Genomic DNA, 18,033 nt, shown 5'->3' on the forward strand with positions numbered 1-18,033 from the left:
TATTACTGTAATTGTATGTAATAAAACTCTTTGGGAATATTATACTGATGCCTATTTGTATAATTTAGGCTTTCTTGCTTCTGCCCGATTAATAGAATATTAATACTTTATTAGTGGCATTTTTTGTCATGCAAATAGACATTGGGGAGCCTTATTACACCTGAGGGAGGTCTGTTTTAACTCTGTATACACTGTGGGTGACCAATTTCATCTCAGCATAATCTTGCTGCTGGTGGTATAAGTAAGATGGCTTGCTCAGCAAAGACTTCTTTTTGAACTCAAAGGTAATTTCTAAGACTGGCCAACCATGACTAGATGTATTTTTTAGGACTTGATTAGTTGAAAGCAGCCATTAAAGTTTACAGATAAACCAAAGCTAATTTCTTCAATGTGGAAATATTGTAGGCAATGACAGGTGCATGTACTATTTGAAAAAGGATTAGTAACATGAGATGAATTTCATATGATTGTGCTTTTTGTGTGTGCTTTATAAGCATTAAGATCAAAGTAAAGGATCGAGAACCAGAGATCACAAGTTTCAGGCAATTGGCAAAAGAAGCAATGCGCCATGAGGAAAAACTTTTTAACGCATCTAGTGGTTAGGACCTGGAATGCACTGCCTGAGAGTGTGGTGAAGGCATTCAAGAGGGAATTGGATTATTATCTGAAAATGAAGAATGTGCAGGGCTATGGGGAGAAGGCAGGGGAGTGGCACTCGGTGAATTGCTTCTTCAAAGAGCAACCACAGACACAATGGGCCGAATGGCCGCCACCTGTGCTGTAACCATTCTATGACTCTATAAATATATCAGTTGCAAATCAGAATGAATAACAGTAACATTGATTTGTACAGCAAAGCCAGATCATTCCATGAATCCTGAGATTTAGTTTTAGGGTAAAAATCAGCCACACTGCAACAGTAATATTAATGTGGCAGCTTAATCTCAGGATCTTTACTCAGGACTCTTTTTTTTTAAGATGGCTGGCATTTCAGCTTCGTGTTGTAGTTGGAGTAAGAACTCGACACGGGCGATGACGCATTGAGCAGTATTGGATCAACCGCCCATTATATGTAGCATCTGATAGTCGGTTCCATTACCATCAGTGGAATTAAATATCAGATGCTGTGTGTAATGGGTGAGTCATCCAACACTGCTGATTTTGCACCACCGCCTGTGTTGAGTTCTTAATCTGCAACTACAACACGAAGCTGCAGTATTTACTTTTAAGAAGTCTTTCAGACAATTGAATTTTGCAACATACTGACTTTTATGTAGTGCATGAAGGAAGATAGGCAGTTAGAAGCTTTACCCTTAACTGTAGTTTGAGGCTTTGTTATCATTATTCTTGGCCATTCAGCAGTGATGGCCCACTATGCAGGACAAAATTTCATAATATACTTAGTTTTGCCAATTCCTGCAAATAAATCTTGCCTAATAATTTATATAATTTTTATAGTTCTCTTTGTGGAGTCACTTGTTTATAAGCTGATGTATTATATCCTTGACCTCTGTAAGCCTCATTGCAGCTGCAAATCATTTACATTTGATGCAACTAGTACACCCACTATTTTATGCCTCAGCACTGAGTCTTTTCATGAATAAAATTAATGAGAGAATGTAAAGTTGTATACAGATCAAATTGCTGAATAATTATGTTATGGGGTGCATTTATCAGTAGCCTAGCCCAGGATAACATTTGTTTTTAGTTAAAGTGGCGACACTGCAATGACACAAGTTACCGAATGACTTGAGAGCAACAGTTAAATGTCTCAAAAGTTCACATGAAGTGAGTGAATACACAGTAATTGAAATTTAATTTTAGGATAGTATCAAAAAATTGATAGTCAATTCTTTTTCTGACGCCATGCAAATTTGGTTTGGTTGGAAACATTTTTACTTTTAGTCATCAACTAGTTTTTTTTGACATAGCTTTCAAATCTAAAATGCTAATCCCCATAAAACTTTGAATGTGTTCACAGGTGTAGTTTTGTCTTGATTTGCAATTCTTCCTTGGATGCATTACAGTAACAACCTGCCAAACAGGACATCCACTCTACACATAAGACTAACTAGGGCCTGATTTCCCTTAAAATGTTATGATCAACCAGCTAGTGTAGCCAGATAGCCTATCCGGTTAGGTGGAGCTGCAGCTGCTCAATCTTGGTAATTTGTGATTTTGTTTTTAGCTCTGTGCATTAGCAGACCACTTTCAGGTTAAATGCACAGCATACTTTGTACATCTCTGCAATCCCCACAGCTCAGCTGATTGAAATGCTGGTAGGCTGTGGATATTATTTGTTTGGCTCCCATTTTTAGCTGTCATCTGTTACCTCAACCCATATATAACAACAGTTGGCAGATGTCACACTAGTTTTGTACACTTGTGCTGTGGAATATTAAGTACAATAGTTTCATCTTGCTTGCAAACAATAAAATATGTATCTTAGTCAATTATTGACAGGAATGATGTGTTGAATAATTCCGAGGACTGCATTTTTCCCCCCCAATTATAAAGTAATTGGCATATTGGGTGACTGTCTACTTTAATCAGTTAAATTGGTGCAGACTAATTTGATGGCAGTCACAGTCAGGTGGTCTGGCGAGAGATGTGCAGCTTAAAAAAAGCAATGGAAATAGGTTTACACATGACGGGCTGGATTTTGTTAAGCTCCCAATGTCAGGTTCCGTGGCGGCGGGGTGCTGCCGGAAGATCACAGCGGCAACGGGCCACCACAGAGTCCTACACCAGGATTAGCGGGCCTGATCTTCCCGGCAGCAGCGAGGCTCTGAGGCGGCCCCTCCTCCGCTCAGCGACAGGATGCAACTTTAAATATTTAAATAAAGGAAATGAATACATTTACAATTCCCCGCAATCTTACTGGCTGTCCGGGATCATCTGTGCGATGGGCGGGATTCACTCGCCTTCACTTTCCCGTCCAGGGAATGCTGGCGCCACCAAGGTGGGGAAGGGCAGGAAACTGAGGATTTTTAGTGTAGTGGGGGGTGTCGACTCTGCATTTCTAGTGCAGGGTGGGTGGAGAAGGGGTGACCTCTGCACTTGGTGCAGTTTGGTGACGGGGGGTGGGGGGGGGAAGGTCAAATGTTCAATGTAAGTGTTTTGGTGGAGGGGAAAACGGGACGGCCGTTTATGTTCCGGGTGGGTCCGCGTCCGGTATTTATAGTGTAGTGGGGATGGGGTGCGGGATTCAACTGTGCAGGTCTGGAGCTCCTTTATAAATGGTGCCATCGTCTGCGCAGAGGCAGCTGACACTGTTCATGCGTTGCAGAGCCCTCTCCCACCACCTGATTGGTGCAGAGCGGCCCACACTGCATATTTAAATGAACCGCCACGCGCTAGATCATGGCAGTGTGGTGGCACGCAGCCCCTGCGTGCGGGCTGCCATTTTTCTCGCTTGTTGCTGTGAGTGGCAGCGGGAAAAGAAAATTCAGCCCAATGAGCCTGATGACCAGGATGGCAGGAGTTCCAGCCTCCTGATCTTTCTCTATATGTATATCCTTTTAAAATTTTTATTTCAGACATTTATCTAAATCCATTTTAAAATCTATTACAGATTTTGTATACATCACTGTTCGTTGTAGAGGATATTTCATGTTTAACAACCGTATATTTAAAAGAAATTATCAATCTTTCGCTTCATTCTTTATGTAATCTTTAAATTTTACCCTTCATGTAACCTCTTGCTATTAATAAAAGTAGTTGTTGCCTATTTAGTTTATCAAACCACTCATACATTTGAATATCTCTAAGCTACTTTAGCTGCCTTGGTTCTAGTGAAAAGAGGCACAATTGTTCTAATCTCTTGCAGGGGAGACGGTGGCGTAGTGGTATTATCACTGGACTAGTAATCCAGAGACCCAGGGTATTATTCTGGAGACATGGGTTTGAATCCCACCACAGCAGAAGGTGGAATTTGAATTTAATTAATAAGACTGGAATTAAAAAGCTAGTCTAATGGCCATGAAACCATTGTTGATAGTTGTAAAAGCCCATCTGGTTCACTAATGTCCTTCAGGGAAGGAAGTCTGCTGTCGTTACCTGGTCTGGCCTATATGTGACTCCAGACCCACAGCAATGTGGTTAACTCTTACATGCCCTCTGAAATGGCCCAGCAAGCCACTCCGTTGTACCTAACCGCTACGAAGTCAATAAAAAGGAATGAAACTGGACAGACCACCCGGCATCGACCTAGGCACCGGAAACGACAACGGCAAACCCAGCCCTGTCGACCCTGCAAAGTCCTCCTTACTAACATCTGGGGGCTTGTGCCAAAGTTGGGCGAGTTGTCTCACAGACTAGTCAAGCAACAGACTGACATAGTCATACTCGGAATCATACCTTACAGGCAATGTGTCAGACACTGCCAACACTATCCCCGAGTATGTCCTGTCCCACTGGCAGGACAGACCCAGCAGAGGTGTGGGACAGTGGTCTACAGTAGGAAGGGAGTTGCCCTGGGAATTCTCAACATCAACTCCGGACCCCATGAAGTCTCATGGCATCAGGTCAAACGTGGGCAAGGTAACCTCCTACTGATTACCACCTACTGCCCTCCCTCAGCTGATCGGTCAGTACTCCTCCATGTTGAACACTACTTGGAGGAAGCACTGAGGGGGCAAGGGAACAAAATGTACTCTGGGTGGGGGACATCAATGTCCATCACCAAGAGTGGCTCGGTGGCACCACTACTGACCAAGCTGGCCAAGTACTAAAAGACATAGCTGCTAGATTGGGTCTACGGAAGGTGGTCGGGGAGCCAACACGAGGGAAAAACATACTTGACTCACCAATCTGCCTGCCGCTGATGCTTCTGTCCATGACTGTATTGGTCGGAGCGACCACCGCACAGTCCTTGAGGAGACGAAGTCCCGCCTTCAGATTGAGGATACCGTCCATCGTGTTACGTGGCACTATCACCGTACTAAATGGGACAGATTTCGAACAGATCTAGCAATGCAAAACTGGGCATCCATGTGGCGTTGTGGGCCATCAGCAGCAGCAGAATTGTACTCAACCACAATCTGTAACCTCATGGCCTGGCATATCCCCTACTCTACCATTACCATCAAGCCAGGAAACCAGCCCTGGTTCAATGAGGAGTGCAGGAGGACATGCCAGGAGCAGCACCAGGCATACCTCCAAATGAGGTCAACCTGGTGAAGCTACTACCCAGGACTACTTGCATGCTGCTTATACAGTTTGGCATGCAATAGACAGAGCTAAGCGAAGCAAAACCAACGGATCAGATCTAAGCTCTGTAGTCCTGCCACATCCAGCTGTGAATGGTGGTGGACAATTAAACAACTAAGTGGTGGAGGTGACTCCACAAATATCCCCATTCTCAATGATGGGGGAGCCCAGCACATCAGTGCGAAAGATAAGGCAGAAGCATTTGCGACAATCTTCAGCCAGAAGTGCCGAGTTGATGACCCATCTCTGTCTCCTCCTGAAGTCCCCAGCATTACAGATGCCAGACTTCAGCCAATTAGATTCACTCTGCGTGATATCAAAAAACAACTGAAGGCACTGGATACTGCAAAGGCTATGGGGCCTGACAATAGGGGCGGCACAGTGGCGCAGTGATTAGCACTGCAGCCTCACAGCTCCAGGGACCCGGGTTCGATTCTGGGTACTGCCTGTGCGGAGTTTGCAAGTTCTCCCTGTGACCGCATGGGTTTTCGCCGGGTGCTCCGGTTTCCTCCCACAGCCAAAGACTTGCAGGTTGATAGGTAAATTGGCCATTGTAAATTGCCCCTAGTGTAGGTAGGTGATAGGCAGCATGGGATTACTGCAGGGTTAGTATAAATGGGTGGTTGTTGGTTGGCACAGACTCGAAGGGCCTGTTTCAGTGCTGTATCTCTAAATAAATAAATATTCTGGCAATAGTATTGAAGACCTGTGCTCCAGAAGTTGCTGCGCCCCTAGCCAAGCTATTCCAGTACAGCTACAACATTGGCATCGACCCGGCAATGTGGAAAATTGCCCAGGTATGTCCTGTACACACAAAGCAGGACAAGTCCAACCTGGCCAATTACCGCCCCATCAGTCTACTCTCAATCATCAGCAAAGTGATGGAAGGTGTCGTCAACAGTGCCATCAAGCAGCACTTGCTTCGCAATAACCTGCTTGGTGATGCTCAGTTTTGGGTCCAACAAGGCCACTCAGCTCCTGACTTCATTACAGCCTTGGTTCAAACATGGACAAAAGAGCTGAACTCGAGGTGAGGTGAGAGTGAGGTGATGTCCCTTGACATCAAGGCAGCGTTTGACCGAGTGTGGCATCAAGGAGCCCGAGCAAAACTGGAGTCAATGGGAATCGGGGAAAACTCTCTGTTGGTTGGAGTCATACCTAGCGCAAACGACGATAGCTGTGGTTGTTGGAGGCCAATCATCTGAGCTCCAGGACATCACTGCAGGAGTTCCTCAGGGTAGTTCTAAGCCCAAACATCTTCAGCTGCTTCATAAATGACCTTCCTTCAATCATAAGGTCAGAAGTGAGGATGTTTGCTGATGATTGCACAATGTTCAGCACCATTCGTGACTCAAACACTGAAGCAGTCTGTGTTTAAATGCAGCAAGACCTGGACAATATCCAGGCTTGGGCTGATAAGTGGCAAGTAACATTCACGCCACACAAGTGCCAGGCAATGACCATCTCCAACAAGAGAGAATCTAACCATCTCGCCTTGACATTCAATGGCATTACCATTGCTGAATCCCCCACTATCAACATCCTAGGGGCTACCATTGACCAGAAACTGAACTGGAGTAGCCATATAAATACTGTGGCTACAAGAGCAGGTCAGAGGCTAGGAATCCTGCGGCACGTAACTCGCCTGACTCCCCAAAGCCTGTCCACCATCTACAAGGCACAAGTCAGGAGTGTGATGGAATACTCTCCACTTGCCTGGATGGGTGCAGCTCCAACAGCACTCGAGAAGCTCGACATCATCCAAGACAAAGCAGCCCACTTGATTGGCATCCCATTCACAAACATCACTCCCTCCACCACCGACGTACAGTGGCAGCAATGTGTACCATTTACAAGATGTAATGCAGCAAAGCTCCTTGGACAGCATCTTCCAAACCCGCGACCTCTACCACCTTGAAGGACAAGAGCATCACCGACAAGTTCCCTTCCAAGTCACACACCATCCTGACTTAGAATTATATCGCCGTTCCTTCACTGTCGCAGGGTCAAATTCCTGGAACTCCCTTCCTAACAGCACTGTGGGTGTACCTACCTCACATGGACTGCAGCAGTTCAAGAAGGCAGCTCACCATTACCTTCTCGAGGGCAGTTAGGGATGGGCAATAAATGCTGGTTTTGCCAGCAACGTCCACATCCCATGAATGAATTTAAAAAAAATTAAAGACTCTAATCTGCATAGCCTTACATATCTAAGGATATTTGAAAGGTTGTAGGCAAAATTTCTGCTTGTTTGCTCTTTAACTTTCTGCAGCATTCTAGGATGCATGCCATGGCCCACTTTTTCTTGTATGTAGTTATCCTATCTGATTGCTCCACCTTATCCTCATACTCTTTTATTTCCACTATCTCACTCTTATAGGAATTAAGGCAAATTCCTTTGTGTGTCATCTTGGTTCAGTAGTTGCCCTTTCAGTTGTCAGCGGTTGGAGCATTTAAGTCCCACTAAATGGCTTGAGGACAAATGCTAGGCTGCCGATTCATTATAGGACAGAGAGAATGCTGTCTTTCGGAGGAGATGTTAAACTGAGGCTCTGTCTGTTCAGGTGGCTGTTAAAGATCCATGGTACGTTTTTGAAGAATGGCTGAGAATTCTCGCACTGTCTTGGCTAATATTTACATCCTCAATTGCTTACTCGTGTACTGTGTCCCAAAATATTTTCTGAAAGTAATGTATCTTTGAATTTGAATGAATCAACACTTCTGTGCTTCCTGTGGGGAGCATGTGGATTTACCACTCGCTCATTGAAGTTATGTTTCTGCAGACCAGTTTTGCATTTACTGTTGTTCAAGCACAGGCTTTGTCCCCTGGTTCTGCTGTCCTGGACAAAATGAAACAGTTTGTCATGCTCATCTAGTCCTTTTTAGAATCCAAAAAACAATCTATATAGCCTGTCAAACCGTTTTTCCGTGAGCCCCTGTCTATTTTTTACCTTGTATTCCAATTCTTCCATTCCCTTAATTGTTCTGGTTATCGTATCCTTCTAACTTTTCAATAGCTGGAGCCGAAAGAGGAGTTGAGGCCTGGGACAGATCGGCCATGATCTTATTGAATGGCGGGGCAGGCTCGAGGGGCTGAATGGCCTACTCCCGCTCCTACTTCTTGTGTTCTTGTGCATCCTTTTTCTACTGCAGCGACCAGAACTATACACCAATAATTTATAAAGTGACAGGATTACCCCTTTTAATTTTTGCTCAATATTGACCTTTTAGTACATCCCAACAACTGATTTTCACTGATACTAAGCATTCTTGTGATTGCTTCAATTGTTAGTCAGGATCTGATCCCTTTTATTTTCTGTATATTTTCTTTCTTTGTAACTGATGGTCCCTTCCTGAATTTTTTTTTGTGCCCATTGAAGCACTTTGAAATTCTAAGCATTGAATTTTATCTGCCACCTGTCTGTCCAATGAAGATATTAATCAAAAGAAGTCCCAAAACAACCAACTGTGGGACCATAGGCTGAAGGTCCCTTTACCACTAGCCTCTGGGTTTTATTAGTCAATCAATTATGTATCTTGTGGAATAATCCCAGTGGTTCTTGCTTTTTTTACATTCAGTACCAGCCTTTCCAGAGGGACTGCATCAAAGGCCGTACAGTACATCCACTGCCACACCCTTATCAAGCTCCACATGCTCAGAGAAAAGCAATAAATTAGATTGGTAAGACCTCCCCGTCATAGAACCATAGAATAGCACAGAAGGAGGTCATTTGGCTATCGTGTCTGTGCCAGCTTTCTGCAAGAGCAACTCAGCTAATCCCACTCCCTCGTCCTTTCCCTGTAGCCCTGCAAATTTTCTCACTTGTATTTATCCAATTCCCTTTTGAAAGCCACAATTGAATCTGCCTCCACCACACTCTCAGGCAGTGCATTCCAGATCCTAACCACACAATGCACAAGAAGGTTTTTCCTCATGTCACTGTTGGTTCCTTTGACATTCACCTTAAATCTGTGGCCTCGACCCTTCCGCTAATGGGAACAGTTTCTCCTCATCTACTCTTGTCTAGACTCCTCATGATTTTGAGCATTGCAATCCAATTTCCTCTCGAACCTCTAAGGAGAACAACCCCAGTTTCTCCAATCTATCCATGTAACTAAAGTCCTTCATCTCTGGAACCATTCTCGTAAATCTTTTCTGCACTCTTTCTCAAGCCTTCACATCCTGCCTAAGGTGCGATGCCCAAAATACTCCAGTTGAAACTGAGCTAGTATGTTATAAAGGTGGTTCTTAACTTCCATGCTTTTGTACTCTATTGCCTCAATTTATAAAGCCCAGGATCCTATATTGCCTTTTAAACACTTTCTCAACTTGCCTGCCCCTTTAGAATTGTATCCTCTATTTTATATTGCCCCTCTTTGTACTTCCTACCAAAATGTATCACTTCACACATTGCTGCATTAAATTTCATCTGCCACTTCACCAGGCTGGCTGTGTCCTCTTGAAGTCTATCACTATTCTCCTTACAGTTCACAATACTTCTAAGTTTTGTGTCATCTGCAAGTCTAGGTCATTAATATAGATCAAGAAAAGCAGTGGTCCTAGTACCAACCCTTGGGGAACCTCATTTATATATACCATCCTCCAGTCCGAAAAACAACTGTTCACCATTACTCTCTGGTTCCTGTCACTCGGCCAACTTCGTATCCATATTGACACTGTTCATTTTATTCATGGGCTTCAAAGTTGCTGGCAAGTCTATTATGTAGCACTTTACCAAACGGCTTTTCAAAGTCCATATATAGCACATCAACCAGATTGCCCTCATCAATCCTCTGTTACCTTGTCAAACATCTCTATCAAATTAGTTAAGCGTGGTTTCCCTTAACAAATACGTGCAAGCTTTCCTTAATTAATCTACATTTGTCTAAGTGACAATCTTGTTGCAGATTATTATTTCTAAAAGTTTTCCCACCACGGAGGTTAAACAGATTAGCCTGCAGTTGGCAGGATTTATCCTTACACCCTTTTTGAACAAGAGTGTAATATTTTCAATTCTCATTTCTCTGGCATCAGCCCCCCCAATCTAAGGAGGATAGGAAGGCATTGAACACATGCATATTAAATCTAGATGCTCCATGATCATTAGTAACAGTTTCCGTAACTTTGCCCACGATGAACATCAAACTCACTGTTCTGTAATTTCTTGGGTCACTTTTGCTACCTTTGCTAAAATAGGTGCAACATCTGTCTTTACAGTCCCCAAATGCCTTTTTTAGTATTCAGTGATTTCTGGAAGATTTGTACCAAAGTTCCTGTGATTTGCTCGCTTAATTCCTGAAGGATCCTCAGATGCATCTTTTCCAACCTTTAGGATTTATTTACGTTAAATTTGTGCAGCTATTTGGTGACTGTGCATAGTGTAACAACTTAACTCTGTAACAGCCTCCAGTTCCCCTTCCAGTTCAGATAAGAACTAAGAAAAAATAATATTTGGCACATTTGCAGACTGTGTAGCATCAGTTGTCATGTGCACACCCAATGCTACTTTCACTGGTCCCACTCCATCCTTCATTTTTCTTTTTCTCAATATAATTAAAATTTGATTATTAACATTCACTTCTCTTTAAAGACGTTTAATTCTGTTGCATTGAGGTGGTTTGATGAATCCAAATACATTGTATCTTTATCTGTAGGTCACAAACCACTGACCACCTCCAGGCGCGTATCCATTGTCTCTCGAGATAAGGAGGCCCAAAAGAAAGGAAGAAAGAAGAAAGATAGGTCATGGCAGGAAAATAAACCAGGAAAATGCAAATCATCATTAGAATAAGCACATCTGTAAAGTACTTTGTTCAGTAATTGATTTTCTGCATGCAGGTAGCATTCACAAAGCGAGTTATAACTACTGGAGGTAAAGATTATAACAAATACAGCAGTATACCACAGACAGCCACAAATAACAAAGCTTTTGGATTAAATTTTAATTAATGTGTAAAATTTAGATTGTTATCTTAGTATATGGAACCTACTGATAAATACAATGACCCAGATTTGCTGTCTCTTTTTGCTGTTCACCTCGCTGGCAGCAGCTCGCAGACTTTCTGGGGACTTGTCAGTAGAGATTTCCATTTATCGAGCATTTGCTTCAGTGTGGCACCCTCTATAGAGGATCTCTGTGAATCAGGCAAGCAACAGTAAGGTTCTTCAAGCACTCAGATTGAAGTATCCTCACTGAGACAAGCAGAGTGCAAACCAGGGAGTATAAATTACATCTAAATAATTTGCAGGAAGTGAAATAAAGATTTGAAAGTGAAAGTGGGATTAAGGGAGAGAGATAACCGAAGAAACAGAAAAAGTTAATTAAAAAAAAAAATCTGCAACATTGATTTTTCTCAGAATGAGACTCCACATTTGTAAAATTAATTTTTCAGGCGGACAGTAATTATCACTACGATGGTAAAAATTCACCTACTCCTAAATGCACCAACCCTACTTGTTCAGCTGTTTTTAATGCGGAATTAATAGGTAAGTATTCCAAGTTCACACCATTACAGTAATTTCAATGCCGAGTCTATTAGCGAGGACTGCAACGATGCACCCAGTGGAGGAGCAGGAGATTTCTGTGAGCAACATCTAGATTTCCGCATTTTAACTATGCACGTGCGAACGGCAGAAGTTGACATCAGTATTACCCTGTAATAAAACCAAGCGCTGATTGCCACACCATCATTACAGCAAAGTCCAGGCAATTATGTACAATAAGTATGTGCATACAATTATCTGCCAGAGCTCTGATTTGAAAAAACCTCATCCTGATTTTTCTTAAATGGAAATGTCATGTGATAAACCATTTAGATGAAGTTGAGTTTTGCCTAATATCTATTATTGCAGAATGTTAAACCATGCTAAGTACAGGCAATCTTTTTAGTTGATCAACTAGTATTCCTAATATTTTTGTGGTTTGTTTCATTATGTACTTGCAAGGCATTTAATATAATTACATCTTTTTTCATGTCTTGAGGAAAGGTGGGGAAAATTTGTGCTTATTTTCATTTCTGATACTAATTGGTGATAGTCTGCTAGTGACTGACATATTATGGTTTTATCTTTGAGTAAATCCCATAAATTGCTTACACCAATGACCCATCATAATCATTGTTAAAAATGAATATACTTTCTTTTTACTGTTAGCAAATGGTTAGCGTGAGTTTAAAGCAGGAAATGATGAATGAAGGGAAATAAATTCCAACGTGAAGCAGTTTTCATATTTGTGTTTCTTTTTCAAAGTTTGGTACATTATTGTTTTGTCATCATTGCTGCATAAAAGTACTCCGAATACTTTTAACTTTCATGTATTACAAGAAATTGTATGTACTGTTTACAAGTACTGATAATTTAAGATCGTAGTGTTTCCTCGAAACCTGTCTCAGCTGTGGTGTTAGATTGCTTGCAGACTCTCTGATAAGCAGGAATTCTGCAATCCTGAAGTTCAACTACATGTTTGTATGCTAAATTCTAAATGTTAGGAGAACATGTTAATAAATATAGGCTTGCTACCCTATAATTGGACGTTCCTGCGCTAGATGACGGAGCATGAAGGAATGCAAAAGTAACATTTTATTTGAATCTGCAGTATTGCTCAGTTTGGATCTGCATAACTCTCCCAGTACTTTTTTTTATTCTTGAATCAATTTAAACTTTTAATTAGATGATCGTTTAGAGGTAAAAGAGAAGTCAATCCACTTATCTTCGTTTAACATTTTGACTACTCTTCAGGGTTCAGTTGTTCATTTGCTTTAAAAAAAAATGTTTGTAATACCAAAAATAAAGGAGATTTTATTATTTTGATGCACGTTGGGAGAGCAAATTAGGCAATAGTGCAATATTGAAGGGGTTCTGCAGAGATGTTAAACTGATGTCCCCCGTCTGCCGCCTTAGGTGAACATAAAAGATTCTATGGCACTATTTTGAAGAGCAAGGGACACCTTTGCTCTGACCAATATGTCCCTTCATGTCCCTCAGCCAACATCACTAAAACAGATTATTTGGTCATTATCTCATTGCTGTCTGAGGGATCTTGCTATCTGTGACAGTAGTGACTATGCTTTAAGAGTACTTCATTGGCTGTAAATCACTTTGGAATAGCCTGAGGTTATAAAAGGTGTTATATAAATGCAAGTTATTTCCTTAATTTTAATGGATGAAAAAGCATGGGCAGTTTCTTGGTTGTGCCAGGAGCATTGAAGTGAAAAATCTCCCTTGAATTTTTGTGATCGCAGACACTGGCCATTTTTGGTTTCTCATTTTATCACTTGTATTCTATTGGGTAATTAGGCATAACAGTAGCAAAGGCCCTTGAGTGAGTTTTTGGTTCTTGTCTTTGCTATAAAATAAGTTAAAAGTAAATATAAATTGTGGCTAGATTGCACCGTTGAGTTTTATTACCTATATCCTGTAATCCTTGCTTGTACAAAGCAAGTTAATTTTTTTCACTTCTAGCTCTTTGAATTGCAGGACTTCTAATTTTTGTGGTAAAAATCCACCAATTCAATTACATTTCCCAGTCTTTGAATAGTGCAAAAGGATCTTTTGCATCCACCTGAACAAGTTTAGGTTAATGTCTTGTTAAAGACAGCACCTCCAACAATGCAGCACTCCTCTGTAGATTATATGGCCTGATGCTGGAATGGAGTTTTAACGTGAAACCTTTTGACTCAGGCAAAAGTGCTACCACTGAGCCAAACTGCCACTTGAAAATGCCAGTCAGTATTGTTAGTGTTCTGCATTGAACTTAGTAACCACTGGAGACTTGGCTTCCAGTCCACTCTTACCACTGAAATGAAGGACTCTTCCTTTTATACTGCTTTTATGGCGGTCGCAATTTGATTCCAGAGTACATTCACAAGATGGGTTTGGATGAAGGCATTTGTTCATCCTATTTGATCTAATTTTTCTACGATATCTTCTCATTACAGATTATTGCTGTTTGTTAAATGATTCCAATATCCCGCCCTGAACCACGCTTCACAGCAACTCATTTGTGTTACAAAGTGAACGCTGTCATAAATTTGACCTTCACGGTCCTGAACTTGCTACCTCTCGACCTCCTTTTATGGGATTTCTGAACGCATTTTTGATTTTTCTTGGTCACATTATATACCTTACATGGCTGTACAAGGATCTCTCACTTTGAGGCTCAAGCACCTCAGCAGGTTGTTCCCCATAGCTCATTCTCCAATCGAAAACTAAATAAATTATGACTGTGCGGAATCTATCCACTACACAGCGATGCAAAACAGTAGGCTATTCAGGACAGCAGCACTACAATAAGTTCACTCACCAAATAATCTTAGTGTACGTTTTACTGCTATAATCCTGATAGGTTAAGAATTCTAAAACTTATTCCCATTAACTTTCAGAACGGAGCAGATGATATTAAGCGACACCGATGGTTTAAATATGTAGACTGGGAAGCAGTGCCTCTAAGAAAACTAAAGGTGAGTTACAAATACAATGTTTCCTTCCAAAATATACAACACTTTTTTATTTTTGGATTTTGCACACTAGCAACAATTAAGCCAAATAAAGAAACGATCCACTAAATATATTGCAGTATACCATTCATGGTTGGATATTTAAAGTATTTGACATGCTTTCACAATACTTGTTTAATTTAGGAACAGAGTTTGAAAAATCCATTCTTGTTATGTGTACTTTGCGATATACTATTTAACAGGAAGGCAAAGCTTTTCACTTGCTTAATCCTGAATGATCTTTTCTCCAATAAATGCATGTAAGTCTCATCATAACTACTCTTTCCTAAATGCTTTCTAACATGTCGATGTAATTTTGATAAGGCTACACAAAACTGCCCCCAATATCCTAAATATGTCCTTAATAATTAGTACAAGTGACAGATATTAAAATACAGGCAAGATGAATGCTAGCATTTACTCGACTTTTTTGATTAACCACATTGAGTGGAAATTTTAAGTAGTGAATGGTCAATAATCACACAAATGCATTTCCTCTTCCACCATTGCTAATGTTTCATAGTTCTATTGGCCTGCTACAAAATAAACCTGCTTAAAATGTGCAAACTTGCTGCTGCACTGCCCATTAGTTTTCATTGATCTATGATAACTACTTGCACTAATCTAGAATCTTTTAAATGGCAAGAAATATCCTAAGGTGCTTCACTGAAGAGGGGAAATTGATGCAGGAAGTGGGGGAAAACAGTAAAGGAGGTGACAAAAAGTATGAATGAAGAATTTAGTTTTGAGGGGATCGTAAGATACTGCATATAGTGGTTATATTACTGGATTACTAATCCAAAGAACATGAGCTCAAGTCCTATCATGGCAATTTGAGAATTTGAATTCAATTAAAAATGCTGGAAATAAAAGGCCAGTGCCATTAACAGAAACCGTGAAGCTGTTGGATAATTTCAAAAACCCAGCCGGATCCCTAATGTATTTTAGGGTTAGGAAAGCTGCCGTCTTTACCTGCTACGGTCTATATATGACACTAGTCCCACACCAACGTCTACCTCTTCGCTTCAAGTGGTCAAGTTGCTGGGGGTGGGCAAAACATGACAGTCTTGCCAATGATGCCCACATCCTAAGAATGAATAATAAACTACATTACTAACCCCTAAAGCAAAAACAGATTCTTCATAGTAATTGACATGCCTATGAAGTGATCAGTGGGATTCTGAGGTCGGTTTTGTTAGTTGGAATTAGTTTTTTAGCTGGTGATCATCTAATAAGTTAGGCGATACCAATTGCAGTGCGTTTACTGAAAAATCTGCACTTTAATTTTCAGTTAGGCTTCTTTAAGTATTGCTGAAAAAGGAGACATACTGTTGAAGCTTTTTGTCTTGCGCTCATCGGGACAGATGCAAGAATACCAAATTTCAAAGCGAGCACCAATTTATACTGCATGAGAATAGGGTGCAGATTGGTCTTCAGGTAGACTCTGGTTGAGGCATTGCCATGGAGAATGCACCAGGGAACTATTGTCCCCACAATTTTGTTTCATGCAAAAAAAGCACAACGCCTGGACATGTTCCTTTTGCCTGCAGAGGACAGGTCCCTGTGTATGAATATATGTAGCTTCCTATTCATACACAGGGACCTGTCCTCTGCAGGGAAAAGGAGCATGTACAGGCATTGCCTTTTTTGAATTAAAAGCTTGGAGTGCAATAGTTCCCTGGTGCATTCTCCATGGCAACGCCTCAACCAGAGTCAACCTGATGACCAATCAGCACCCATTTCTCATGCAGTATAAATTCTTACTCAGTTTGAAATTTGGCATTGTATCTGTCCTGATGAGTGCAAGACAAAAAGCTTTGACAGCATGTCACATTTATCAGCAATACTCAAGTTCTGCACTACCAAGCGACCAGGACAATCCCCTCTTTAAATTACATTGGCAATAATTCTAACATATGGTATTCTTCATTATTTAACTATGAACATGTGGTTATGCAAGAAAGTAAGCTATTGAGCAGTTTCTAAATTCTTGAAAAATACAGTCATCTGTCCACTGTATATTTTTTTAAATGCAAATTGGATTAAGCTGTCCAGTTGACTATTTGTTACCATACAGTAGGAAGTATTTGTGTTTTCATTTGTGTAAAGCAATTGATCTGGAGAACCAGAATCTAAAGGACCAACCGTCAAAATTGAAAATATTTTCTCCTGTTTGAATCCCTTCTGTTTCTATACAATTTGAATGGCTTAATTTTCCTCGAGACAAATCTATTGTGCAAATATACAAAATTATTTATGGATTATGTGCCGCCGCAACTCCACCCTAAGCACTTTTCCACACACATCAGTAATTCCATTTTTCGTACTTAAATTTGGCTGTCTACTTGTGCAATTATATACGATTGCTCATTGTGCATTCTCAAAACTTAATATGCTTTTGTGCAGACTACAAAAATAATAAGCTCTACACCTTTCTAATTCACATGTTAGCATCTAAAAAGATCCCTTGGCACCTTTTGTGTTGTAATTTGTTTTCTAAACTTATTTCATGTCATTCATTTGTTTCAAAAAGCAGGATATTTTAATACGGATGTGATTTTTTCCTTAATTCCTAACATACCGTCCCAAGCTTAAGTCCTTTAATATTTAGAATCTTATTTCTAGCCGTTTTTCTCTCTGTTAGCCTTTTGATGCTGTTGTGAATTGAAGAACTGTTGTGGTTTTTGTAACAATTGTGTTGGTTGTAGTAAGAATTATTTTAATACTTGCATTAAAAGTGTGGAGGGTGGGTGGGGAGAGAGAAATGATCATTGCCCCATAGCTCATTGGGGTTGCAGCATAGAAAGATGAAGATTGTTCATGTCATCCTCCAGTTGCTCATATCCTGATCTGAGTCAGAAAGGTACTGAGCAGAGGCTTCATGGAAGGTAAAGAAATTTGAAGAGCCAAGCATTTGAGAAGGACAGTGTCATTGAGTCATTCTTAGTTATCCTTTTGCTCATTTTCAAGTAACTAATTACAGGGTAGTATTGAGAGAGTTGAGATCGGGTTGTAAAAGCTGAAATTTTCCAAAAACAATAATGCAATAAAATATTGTAGATAAGAGAGACTAATATATAGGCTGAGCTGGGGTTATAGGCTTCCTTCTGGTTGGGGAAGACTTGACGGGGAGCAGTGAGAGAGGTGAGGTGATTGTGTTGAGTGAAGAAAGGGCATCAGTCAGTAGTTAAAATAGAAATAGTTGATCAGTCATGAGAGAAAACAAAAAATATGTTGCTGTAGTCTTCAAAGTACTATTAACAGCAGCCAGCAAGATTAAGTGAACAGCTGGGGTGTGTTAATTAATGCCTTATGTAAGCCCTGTTC

The 18,033-nt window shown here is 40.9% G+C and overlaps 1 protein-coding gene across 4 annotated transcripts in view; it reads left to right on the forward strand.

Annotated features, from left to right (window-relative positions):
- The window catches only part of prkx (protein kinase X-linked), a 178,499-nt gene that overhangs the window by 146,500 nt on the left and 13,966 nt on the right, over nucleotides 1-18,033 (forward strand). For 3 of the 4 annotated variants that reach the window (XR_010975185.1, XR_010975186.1, XM_068033143.1), the window contains one exon: nucleotides 14,593-14,670. Coding sequence is in view for 2 of the 4 variants with exons in the window: in XM_068033143.1 (XP_067889244.1) it covers nucleotides 14,593-14,670 (78 nt within the window). In the remaining 2 variants the exon portion in view is untranslated. Of the gene's footprint in view, nucleotides 1-10,866; nucleotides 12,525-14,592; nucleotides 14,671-18,033 lie in introns of those variants that run through there. The other variant, XM_068033144.1, reaches the window with a different exon arrangement.

This window comes from Heterodontus francisci, chromosome 6 (assembly GCF_036365525.1).
Source record: "Heterodontus francisci isolate sHetFra1 chromosome 6, sHetFra1.hap1, whole genome shotgun sequence".
Taxonomy (NCBI): domain Eukaryota; kingdom Metazoa; phylum Chordata; class Chondrichthyes; order Heterodontiformes; family Heterodontidae; genus Heterodontus; species Heterodontus francisci.